At 34.2% G+C, this 13,051-nt stretch overlaps 1 protein-coding gene and 1 long non-coding RNA gene across 2 annotated transcripts; one reads left to right on the plus strand and one right to left on the minus strand.

Moving 5' to 3' along the window:
• Positions 1 to 268: 268 nt before the first annotated feature.
• Positions 269 to 1,109, plus strand: LOC112528693. Its single transcript, XR_003070831.1, has 2 exons — positions 269 to 383; positions 688 to 1,109. It is a non-coding gene; the product is annotated as an uncharacterized LOC112528693 (long non-coding RNA).
• A 5,222-nt stretch (positions 1,110 to 6,331) lies between these two features.
• LOC112527695 (receptor protein-tyrosine kinase CEPR2) lies at positions 6,332 to 11,563 on the minus strand. The gene is made up of 3 exons (XM_025138461.1): positions 11,306 to 11,563; positions 7,081 to 9,780; positions 6,332 to 6,885 (listed from the first exon to the last, which is right to left on the minus strand). Exons 2-3 carry the CDS (start codon positions 9,677 to 9,679, stop codon positions 6,503 to 6,505), a joined length of 2,982 nt encoding a protein of 993 aa, XP_024994229.1. The 5' UTR covers positions 9,680 to 9,780; positions 11,306 to 11,563; the 3' UTR covers positions 6,332 to 6,502.
• Between the last annotated feature and the right edge of the window lie 1,488 nt (positions 11,564 to 13,051).

The following is a 13,051-nucleotide window of genomic DNA, read 5'->3' on the forward strand; positions in this document are numbered from 1 at the left end:
GCGAGTACGCTTCTAGTATATATATATATATAAAGCGTACACATAATTGCTTCCAAAATGAAAATGTGGCTTGTACGAAAGGGAAAGAGGTAGGGCCCAAAGCGAGTGAAATGAAGGGTCGTAATCATGTCCATAAACAACATTATCCGTACTCTCGTTTCCATTGTCTTTTAACTCCAATATCGTCTCCATTATTAACCTCATCCCATACCATCTTCTATGTCCTAAATTTAAATAAATACCATCTTCTTTGTCCTTTCAAAAATACCAATACCTTTTTGGGATGGTCATTTGCCCTGACCAGGTCGGATGAGCCAGGTTCCCCGCTAAAACGGGTCTTTGGATCCTTGGTAGACTCAAACCGCATTTGAGACTGAGGCCAGGTATTGTACCCGGGTATTACAATCTGATGGTTCACTTCTTATATGTATATATAACCCACACTCCCTATTACTAGAATCTAACCATTTTCTCTTTCTCTTTCTCTTGTGACCATCTCCAAAGAAAGAGGTGATGGGGTTGCACTTGGTGGCTCTTCTAGGGCTTTCTAAGCTTCATGGTGCACCATTTTTGGCAACCTTGGCATGCCCATTCATTCTAAAACTAGTATTGAGTTTGAGACCTTTTAAACACCTTATCATGACCGTCGTACATGATTCGAGGCTTTTTATTTTTCGGTTAAATCAGATAATTGCTTTTCAAGATAGAGATGAGCGTGAACGCGTGCTTGGTGGCAATACAAGAAGATGGGAGCAAATCATCCGATTAGTGCAAGAGATGTTGCCTGATGTCGAACAGTCGATGCCCTTTGCAAACTACGATCAAAGCTTGCAAGCTCTCTCCATTGCTGCCTTCTAAGGTGCTTCATTGAATTCATTTGTTACTTAATTATTAATAAAAATGAGGTTAAATATAGATTTATTATTGTGGGTTGTTTTTTTAGCATGAATGGGAACGAGAACAGATTCATCGCTATTATCAATGCAAAAAACATGGGTCGATTGGGCGTTTCGATAATGCTTTTTTCTAGCTTTTAATATCGATAGAGTACGTAATATGTAATATGTAATATGCAAAGCTTTCATATAATTTGAGTAAGAATACTGAAATTATTTTGTCAACTTTAAGCATATTATTTGAGAAAGTTTGTATTAATGTTTTTAAGATTAAACAAAATGCAGACGTTATTTTCTATTACTTTTACCTGTTTTAATTTCGAATGTCAAAGATATTCTTTTTAATTTAAATATCATATTACAATATAAATAAAACCAATAATTGCATAAAGACATATGCCGCAAGTATCACATCTAACTAGGGGTGCTCAAAAACCCGATTAATCCAACCCAACGCGAAATAACCAAATCCAAAGCAACACGATGTCTAATCGAGTTGTAAAAGTTTCAAACCGTAGGTATTGGGTTACTATTATTTGAACTCAATCCATCCCGATGAACCCGATATTCTTTTATTTCTTGAATTTAATATGATTGTTGAATTTATATTAATATATACATTAGACAATTACCCTATCATGTATGCTTTTCATATACACATATTTTCAATCTATTCATATCTCTATATAACTCATTCATATATATGTTCGGTAACTGTGAGCATGTATATATGAATTGAGAAAATTAACTGAATATGATATACGTAAGAAATATGGATAAGTTGTATCAAATGGTTGATGATGAAAAAGAAATTATAAGTATAGAAATAACATATTTAAGGTTAGAAGAATATTTTAATATACCAAAATATCAACCCGACCAACCCGTACGGGTTGGGTTGGGTTAGGTTAAGATTTTTCCAAACCGCAAGCATTGGGTTGGGTTGTTCAAATGTGTTCAACCCGATCAACCCAACCCATGAGCACCCCTACATCTAACCATCTAACCACAAGGGTGATGACTAATTGTCTAACCATAAGGGTGATGACTGATTTATTTGAGTTTGACCTCTAAAAGTCAAAAGTGCCTGGAGGTCTAGGTTCAAATCCAAGAAGGAATGAAAATCCTCTTGTGGCCACAGAGGTTCAAATGCGGTGACTCTAGGCTACCCTCAAAACAGGTAGTCGTCCTGGGATTAATCGGTTCACATAACAGGTTAGATATCCATGTTAATAAGGGAAAATAATCAAATCTAACATCAAATATTAAAACAACACAACTACTTATGTCTAAAGATAATTTGGATTTTTTTTTTTAAATTAGATAAATTTGTGGACTTTTAAAACGTAATGAATCTATTCATATGATGACGGTAATGCGAGTTTCCAAAAATCATTGAAGTTTCCATTTTTATTGTTTATAAGAGTAAAATAAGAATATTATAAAAACTGAAATTTTTTATATGTATTATTAAATTGTATTAACATCTTGTCTTAATATTCGTATTTAAAAAAAAAATTAAAGGGTTGTTTGACAATTGCTGAATGGTTTAGTGCAGAATGATTAAGAAGTTCTCATGATATAGTGCAAAAATGAAATATAATTGTTCAGTAATTGTTTATAATGTAATTAGGGTGTTGAATGGTTAAGGGAGGTCCATGATCCAAAACCATTCAGAGGATTTTATAACCATTAAGAGACAAAAATTTTTTTGCCAAACAAGGTTCATCTCTTAGCGATTCAGAGGCTGCCTCTTAAATGAGATATTAAGAGGTAAACAAACAGCTCCTAAGTCAAAATCTCGTGTTTCCAAAACCATGAAATAATCAAAGTGCTTTTCTCTTCGTGCAGTAAAGGGTGGAAAAATATAGAGTTGTTACATTGAATTTGAAGATGCACTTTGACATAAACACTGTTAGAAAACAGAGTATCAACGACAGTAATTAACGACGTAAAAAATCTGTCGCAATTCAATAACGGATCAATGACGGATAGGCCAAAAACCATTTTCCTCACAGATCAGTGACGAATTAGAAAGGGAATTGGTTTTTGGCCTATCTATCGCTGATCATCGAGGAATGTGCGAGAGAAATGATTTTTCAGTGAACGATCTGCGAGGGAAGTGGTTTTTGGCCAATCCCTCGCTGATCAGCGATGGATAGGCGAAAAACTAGTTCTCTAGCTAATCCGTTGCTGATCAGCAAGAGATCTGCAAGGGAAATGGTTTTTGGCCTATCTCTCCCAGATCTCTCGCTAATTAGTGACGGAAAGACCAAAAACCGATTCCCTCGGTGATACGTCGCTGACCAATGAGGGATAGGCAAAAAACTATTTCCCTCGCAGATCCCTAGCTGATCAGGGACGGATTAGCGAGATAAATGGTTTTTGGCTTATCCGTCGCTGAAAGGTTTCCCTCGTAGATCCCTAGCTAATAGGGATGGATTAGCGAGAGAAATGGTTTTTGGCTTATCCGTCACTGAAAAGTTTCCCTCGTTACTCCGTCGTTAAAAATGCTCATCACTAATCCGTCGTTGAAACATTTCCGTCGCAAATACTATTCGTGGCTGATCCATCACTAACTTCCGTTGTTGATAGCATTACCTACGAGCTTTTGATCAATGGACGATCAACGACGGATTATGCCTTTAGTGACGAATCAACGACGGAATTTTCCGTCGCTGATACTCCTCATTTTTTGTAGTGAAATCGGCCTCATCGAAAGTAAAACTTGTAATGAATTTTGTTATAATAAAAATAAAATTGATTCATCCTTTTCGGTAACCGAGTGTGATCGGATAAGTTTGTACACGCTTTGACTTAATCCCATGAATACTCAAAGATAACAAATAGGAAAATCCTCAATGATCCTGAAAAAGATTAACACCAACGACTTACAAGGAGTTTCAAGACTTAATATTTATTTGACACTCAATGAAATTCAAAGCCATTTCTTTTTTCATCGTTGACATGGTCTAAAGTACTCATCCTGTTGGATTTGGAAAGTAAAGTTGTTTAGCAGTTGGTGAATAATTTGATGAATGATGATTAAGTTGTCAGAATGATTAAAAGATTCTTATAATATAATATAAAACAAAATGTGATTGTTTGGTAAGTGTACATAATAAAATATAGTATAAAATGAAATATATTGCCTCTACTTAGATATAACATGTTATGTATGATGATAATGAAGGTCCTCAAATGGTGAAGACATATTGTCATGTATGCATGATGCCAACTTAACACCATCATTCCATGTCTCAATTATTTGTCTTAATAATAAGCATGTGCATTATATTGAGACTGAACATATGAATCTGCATACTTTTACTGATAACACATATTCAATCTGTAAGACATGAATCACAAGTGAGTTTTAGTTGAATCATCCACCTTAAAATGTTAAAAGAAGGAAAGACTCACGATCTTTGATAATAAAGATGTACATGTGAATTTGCATATCAAATGATTATTTAAGGTATTTAAAACGAATGTACATTCATATATGCATCTTCAACCAAGGGTTTCTGCCTAGTTAGATGATAAATATTTCGTGAATCACATGTGAATATTCAACTTGATTTGGGAAAAAAAAAAACAAATTTAGGAGATTTGGTTTTTTAGGTGTACAAGATTTGATTTTTTTTTTGTCCTTGTTTAAAATGGTTTGTTAATAAAATGCTAAAACAAACAAAACGGTAGTATGGTCATTTTTCCTCATACTTAACGGTAAAAGGTAGACGGATGTTCAAGTGAGAGACAAAATCTACACATTAAGGCCTCTTATGTTATACATGTTTTGTTAACTAAAACTCATTAACTCAACACCAAATTAGACCCCTAGAATATGTATTGGTATTATCGAACCTGTCTTTTTTAAACCATAAATAAAGAAGCGGACACACATACATATTTATGTATGTGTGTGTATGGGGGCTTATTCAAAGGAGAACTCAGTAATTTGTAATAACTTTGAGATACAATCTCATCATAATTAAAGGTTAAATTATAAAATTAATAATTATGATAATTTTAACTTAAAATATTAATTAAGGGTATTTTTGAGATTTTAAAAATCTCATCTTTTCTCTCTCCTCTCTCCGGCGAACTTTATTCCAAAAAATCTTATTCCAGCAAATCTTATTTCGACGAAACTTTATGTGAACACAACATACATATTGTAATACTTAAAAAACATATATACAAACGATATTCATTGTGATATCTATATATACATATAAAAATAACAAAAATACACATTGTGATACTTTTTCTAAAGCAACAAAAATAACAAAAATTCATATTGCGATACACTTTACAAAACAACAAAAACACGTTATGATACATTGTGAACATTATCACTGTGATACACTTTAAAAAATAATAAATTTCTAGAAGTGTCGCCAAGTCACAACCAAAAAAGTCTCTCAAAATTAATTAAAAAAACTTAAAAGTCGCTCGAATCAATTGAAAATTTTAAAAATCCATCAAAACAGTGAAAATAATTTTGCAGGTCATTAATCTACCTTAAAGATGCCTCTACTATGTACAAATTTTGAATCCATCACCGTTTTTCCCTTATATTATAATACATTATAAATAATTTTTTATTATCATATTTATCATGAATAAAATTATTAGATTCGAAAGATTATTAGTTGTCTTTGATACCAATGTTTGCATGGCGTCTATAAGTTTGCACGTGTTCAAAATTTGGTTGAATCTGTTTCAAATTCATAAACTATTGGGACACCATACCACCTTTTTTTTTTGGTTAGTGTGGTTTACCAAACACTTACTCGGTAAATGTTTATCGGTAAAGTTTAAAATTATCATTTACTTACCGGGTAAGATTTTAATTCACTAAGATAATATCGTATGCAACAATTTACCCTGTAAGCTCTTACCATGGTAAGAGTCATCGCCCGTTCTTACCGGGTAAGACTCTTGGTCCTTGTCTCGTTCTTACCGGGTAAGATTCTTGATACTTACCATATTCATCCGGTAAGGTAATATGTCTTGGTGTTTACTTACCCGAGTAAGCGTTTGGTAAACGGCCCCTTAATTACAAAATACACCAGCCAATTGTTTTTGAAAGCAAACCTAGGGATTGTTTGCTTTGTTTTTTAATTAATTCTTGTATGGATAAACTTATATACGTAAAATAACCTGTCTATATAAATTCAGAAATTTTTTACTTGAAAGAGTTTTTTCATACATATAAGACACGTCTTTTATAATTGGTAAAGACAGGTTTGGAAAAAATTTGTTTTCTACTTAAATTAAACTCCCCTACAAGTTTACTAAATAAGTATTTTCTATATCATTAATTTCACTATCAAAAAATCATGTATAACTGATCGAATAAGCTGTGAATCTCGTTAAATTCATGAAACTAGTTGTATCGTGCAACTAACTCCAATAAACAATTATATGTCTAAATTTCTTGATTACATTACAAATCATATAACAGTTTTACACAACATACACACATAACCGATCGTAAACTAGAAATCGTAAAGCGGATTGAAAAACAAAAGCATAGAATACATGCATTTATAAACAAGTCTTCATCACAAGTTCGTTCGTTTAACTAATATATGGCATTAGAACAAAACCTTTCCCATCTTATCACGATCATCTCTCCATCTCAAACCGTTGCAAGGTTCAGCATCCGTAAGCATCTTCACAACCTCCCTCATGCTCGGCCTCAGATTCGGTAGTTTTGTGGTACAAACCAAACCGATTTGCAAAACCTTCATCATGTCATCGGCTAAATCACCACTCTCGTCCTCCGAGATTAACATGGGATCAAGTAGTTGAAGGATGTTTTCACGATCCTTAAGGTTAGACAAAGCCCAATACACGATGTCCTTCCCTTCGCCATATCCCTCCTCTATCGCTCTTCTTCCCGTCACCAATTCCAATAACACCACCCCGAAACTATACACATCGCTCTTTTCCGTCACTTTCAGTGTGTATGCCAACTCTACAAAACAAAAAAATCATCAGTTTACATCGCTAACAATGGTGCTTATTTCAAAAAGCAGCTTATTGGCCACATAAGCTCAATTTTGAAGGGTAAAAAAACATGTTTTTGCTTGTGTTGTTTTTGGATGTGGATCCCATTTTTCTTGAAAACCACACCCGTGAATGAATGCGTTTAGAATCACATGAAACTCACCGGGAGCAATGTAACCATGGGTGCCTACAAAACAGTTGGAGTCCGACCCTAAACAGCCGTCGTCAGCGAGTCTCGCCACCCCAAAATCAGCGATCTTCGGCTCAAAGTCTTTATCGAGCAAAATGTTGCTAGATTTGATATCTCGATGTAAAATAGCCGGAGTACAATCATGGTGCAAATAAGCGATTCCTTTTGCAGCCCCGAAAGCGATCTTGTACCTTTGAAACCAATCCAACTCGGGATCCCCATTCTTCACCACTCGGCTTAACGCCTCGTACAGATTCCCGTTAACCATATGCTCGAAAACCAAATAGCTAGAACCCCCTTTCATCAAACAAGCATAAAGTTTCAGTATGTTCCGATGCCTGATCTTCCCGAGGATTCCGGTTTCTGCTGTCATGACTTGCACCTGGACCCCCTTCCCGATCTGCTTCACCGCAACCGTTAACCCTGACTTTTTCAACTCCACCCGATACACTTTTCCAGTACCTCCAACTCCAATCAAGTTTCCTTCCTCCAAATCGCATAGTTCATCGGCATCGAATTCGATTTGATGGAAATTTTCGAGTTTCCACTTCGGATTTTCCGTCCCTTTCTCGTCGTCAAAACCATGTTTGTTGTCGGCTTTTCCTCGACGCATCTTAAAGTTTTTGTAAATTGCGTACATCAACCCTCCTAACACCGCGATCAAACTGACCAATATGACACAAAACATAAGTAGCTTGCTTTTGTTGATTTCGCGATGACGCTGTTTACCATCACAAACGTCCAGTTCCAAATTTACTTTCCTCCCGGAATTTTCGTTGACGCAGAGTCCTTCGTTTCCGGCAAAAGCATCGTCTCCTCCCATACTTAAAAGATCAGACGGAATTCTTCCGGACAAACGATTAATCGAAAGATCAATCAAGCTCAATTTTAAACGTTTGAGATTGTCGGGAATTTCACCTGTCAAGAGATTTCGTGACAAGTTCAGAGCATTTAGCGACGAAATATCAGCCAACCTGTCGGGAATTTTTCCCGTCAGGAAATTCCGGCCAAGATTTAAGTCCACTAGCTTGTCACATTCCCCCAGTTCGGGCGGAATTGAACCAGAAAATAAGTTGTTTTCGAGATGCAAGTACGATAACTGCATCACATTCTGAATTTCAGATGGGATTCTGCCGGAAAACTTGTTGTTCGACAAATCGAGCTTCTCAAGTTGACTCAGTTTCCCGATTTCTGACGGGATCTCGCCGGAAAAGTCATTATCATACAGTAACAGTTGAGTCAATTTGGTGGAAATTCCAATGGACGAAGAAATTTCTCCACTGAAATTGTTATCGCTCAGATCTATAAAATCTATAGATGGCAAAGCCCATAACCCATCTGGGACTTTTCCAGAAAATTGATTCAGACTGACTCTTAACCTTATTAAAGATTTGCATTCGGCGTAATTTTCCGGGAATTCGCCGGAAAATTCATTTCCAAGAGCTAACAACTTCTCCAGTTTGCCAGAGCCACACAAGAACTTTGGAAACTCGCCAGAGAATTTGTTCTCCGATACGTCAATGTCAACCAGAGGAGCAAACTTTGCAAAATTTTCAGGCAATGTTCCCAAGAAATTATTCCGGTAAATGGAGAAACCCTTCAGGTTTAGCATGTCTCCGAATCCTGGAGGAAGTACGCCGGAGAAATGATTCATGTAGCATTGAAAAACCGTCAAATTTTTCATATTCCCGATTCCGGTAGGCAGTTCGCCATGCATCTGGTTAGCGGAAATGTCAAATTCTTGCAAGAGGTTTAGCTCTGTCAACTCCGGTGGGATTGTTCCAGTTAACTGGTTCGCGAAAAGCTCTATTTTCCAGAGGTTTCGCAGCTTGGTGATTCCTACCGGAAAGTCGCCGGAAATGTTGTTGTTGGAAAGATCTAATGTTCTCAGTTCTTTCAGATCAAATATAGATTTCGAAATTTCTCCTGTCAATTGGCAACCTCCCAGATCAAGCCATGTTAAGTTCTTCAAATTCCCAATACTTTCTGGTATACCACCCGCGTCGAAATTATTATCGGCAAGACCAAGTGCTGATAAACCCGTCAAATTTCCGACCCATGTCGGGAAATCTCCCTTGAAATAGTTATCGGAAAGATCCAGAACCTCCAGTTTTGTGAGCTTCGAAAGATCCGGTAAAACACCGGTCATGTTATTTGCGGTCACATTCAAAACCCTGAGGTCGCTGCAATTGGCGATCGCGGCCGGGAGCTCACCGACGATAAAATTCGAAGGCATCACCAGAGATCTGAGGCTCTCAAGCGTCGAAATAGCCGGTGAAATCTTGCCGGAGAGCGATTTGTAATTCAATGAAATCTCCACCACCCGACCCGTTACATCGTCGCACAAAACCCCATAAAATCGACACGGGGAGCCTGCGGTCTTCCATGAATCCAAGTAATGGAAAGGGTCTTTGAGCTGTTTTTTGAAATCAAGCAGCGCTCGGACTTCAGCAGCCGAAGAAGAACAGAGCGTTGGCCGGAAAAAGAAGCCGACGAAGGAGAGGAAAAAGAAGGATACAGTTGTAATTTGGCGGGAAACAGATGCGACAGGTGGAGAGGTGTGTTTTGACATTTTAGAGATTCTGAGAGGGCAGTCTGGTCATTTCAGTGAAAGATGAGTGTCCCATTGAAGCTGGCAACTTCAATTATTGGCCACGGAGGTCTCTCTGTGTTCTGCAAACGAATTATATAATTACGTTATGGCCATCATTTCATTTCATATTTATAATCCAAAACCAACACATTTTTTTTCCAATCACACGATTAAAAAATTATTTAATTCGAAGGAAAAAAAATATTTTATATACATATACATATACACCATCTTTCTTGTTTTATTATAATTTATTATTATTAATAAAAAGAATTAATACGATGATTATTAAAATAAATGCATTATTATAAAGCAAGGTTTACTTTATTTATAAAGTATCATACAGACAATCAGTAATCATCATGATTCAAAATTTTGAATTAAGAGCTTAATAAATACCGTACGTTATTTTCATTTCAGATTTATTATTTATATAATTTTAACATGAAGTTGGTTTTCAATTATTACAAACTTCCAAATACCAAGAAATAATTGCATTTCCTATAGATTGGGTTTAGGGTTAAGTGTTTAACGGTAAAATTAGATCTATCACTTACCGCATAAGGTTATAGTCAACAAAACGACATCATATACAACAATTTACCCGGTAAACATTAACTATAATAAAAGTCGTGACTCTCACTTATCCGATTTGGTAAAAAAAAATCTCTAAATTATATAGTATATGCATATAGATGTTGGATTTACATGGGACACAAGAGGGATGGTGACATTGAGGGGTCACTATGGGTGTAGGTGTGGACTGCTTACTGATATGAGAAAATGAAAGATATCTACTTCAATTTTTGTGCGGATCTGATCGTTTTTTACTTTTTAACTTTTAATCAAGTTCAATAAATTAAACCTAGTTTTTGTTAATATTAATTAATTTATTTGTTTTACACGCTATAAAACAAAACATAACAAAACAAAAAACATGCTTTTAATATGATGAAGTTTAACCTTAAACAATTAGAAGCATTTGGTTCGATTATCTTTTTGTCATGATTTATGACATCATCTATGTTAAAAAAACTAACATATCGTAATTATATCAAGAATTGTTTTTAGATTCCAACTTTGTTAGGTGTAACGTTTGAAAATCTTATTAATGAATTCTCAAAAGTTAATTATTGACTTGTAATGATAATAATTTCAAATAAATAAATAAATTAACAAATAAAAAACATCATCCAAATCATAATTTTGAAAAAAAAAACACGTATGTAATTTGTTTTATAGATTATTAAAAACATGTCAGTATAATTTGAGCAATTGTTTATCTTGTTTTGTCTGGCAATAATTTACAAAAACTAAATATTAAATTAACATTTAGTAAAAATACAATTATATATATATATTATGATTTTTAAATTTACATTAGAGAAAGTACAACCCGTATTGCACAAAGTACAAGCCAAGTTAGCAATGACGGTTTAGGTTATCTGGATTTTCAAAACCTCTGATAATGGGATTAATGGCGCATAAGTACTTATCCACAATTCACACACACTCGAACTCGTACTTCCATCTTCATATATTCGAACAATTGGTAAAAAGAAACGAAAACACAAGCAGAAACTCAAGAACATAAAGAATTTTCACCTGGCGATATGGGATGTCTGTAACTGATTGATTCTTCAGAGGATAATCGAAAAAGCTTACTGAATACTGAGTCTGGTTCAGGCTCTGTATTAAGCCATCAAATCTGTTTAGGAATAAGAGAAAATCGTTTATGGGGATTGAGGAATGCCGATTTGAAGATGGAAAACATGAGAAAATTCGTTGGATTTGAGAGTATTGGGATGGATGATAGATAATGAGGTTAATTCAAGAAATCTTGGAAAACAGAGGGTTATGGGAGAGAAAAGATAGATGAGTTTATGAATAAAAAAAGAGTGGTGGTGGGTTGGAGGCAGGCCTACTCAAGATTGAAGTGAAAGAGAAGAGAAGAGATGAGACGAAACAAGAGACAAAGAAAGGGGTTCTGGTAATTTTGAGAGAGATTTCAATGGATATAGACAGAAGCTTCTTTATTCTTTCAATTCCATTTCAATTTTACATTTGAATAATTCTCTTATATATATATATATATATATATATATATATATATATATTTGGCTGATTTTGATTCCAACGTGACTGAGAAATAGTAATAATAGTCACGAGCAGATGTAGTAAGTTTATTACGTGTTGATATAAAACTTTTTCTAAGGTATAGATTCTTTTATGGTACCATTTTTGTGTAATGTGTTATGGTGTCGGTTTAATAAGTTTGATGGAATTATAAGCGGTATTTATTGTTTGATTTTGACTTAATATTGAATTGATGGCTTAATTCGTTAAGCCCACGCATGGAGGCTTTAGCCGTTTAGCTCAATATTTTTACCAATAATATTATTGATCAAGTATCGTGTGAGAATAGGAGTGGAAAATGGGATTTAGGCTCTTGATTAGTTTTAATACAAAAACAACTCATGAATTATGTTTTAGAAGAGAATTGATCTAGTGATTCTTTTCAAGTAGGATTAATTTAAGGATCGTTCTTACCCTTCTCACCATAACTTTCATCCTCCTTAGAACTCAACTCTGATACTACTTTTCTAATTAGACAATTTCATAAAGTCTATTTCTCTCCTAAACAATACATGAATTAAAAGTTGTAATCAAACAACATTTTTAAAAATATTATCGAGTCTTTTTTTTTATGTTTATTTTAAAAAAAAATACGAATTTTGTTTTCTATTCAAAATTCTCATACAAAACACTTATCAAACAACAATTTTTCATTCAACACTTATTTAGAAAAAAGTTAAAATAATAGTTTTTTGTTATTCAAATTAATTGTTTAGGACATAAAACAAATACCAATTGATCTTAATTCATTCAGACAGATCAATTCTTACAAACAGCTTAATAGATACAAAATTTAATAATAATAAAAATCAAATACCCGATAAATATTATAATCTATATATATATTAAAGAAGAAACCACTATGTATGATGTGACCTCTTCTAAAAGTTAGGAGCTTATTTATCTTTTTTCTCCTTTTTTTTGTTTTTTAAAATACTAATTAAGTTAAAGACTATTATGCCCCTACAAGCAAATTGTATATTTCATAATAGATGAGATCATTTGGTAATTTTGCATCCAACTAAGTTTAACCTTTCAAATTATTCAACTTTTTAATAAGCATTCAAGATAAGTTTAACCCCCTAGACTATTCAACTTCTTCTTAATAGACATTTATTTTATTTATTATTGCAATTGATTTACCTTCTCCAACTTTTTATCTCTTCATCTCTTTATTTCTCAATCTCTTCCTCTTGATATAGTTTGACATAAATT

This window comes from Cynara cardunculus (assembly GCF_001531365.2).
Source record: "Cynara cardunculus var. scolymus isolate 2C chromosome LG 15, CcrdV1, whole genome shotgun sequence".
Classification (NCBI taxonomy): Eukaryota; Viridiplantae; Streptophyta; class Magnoliopsida; order Asterales; family Asteraceae; genus Cynara; species Cynara cardunculus.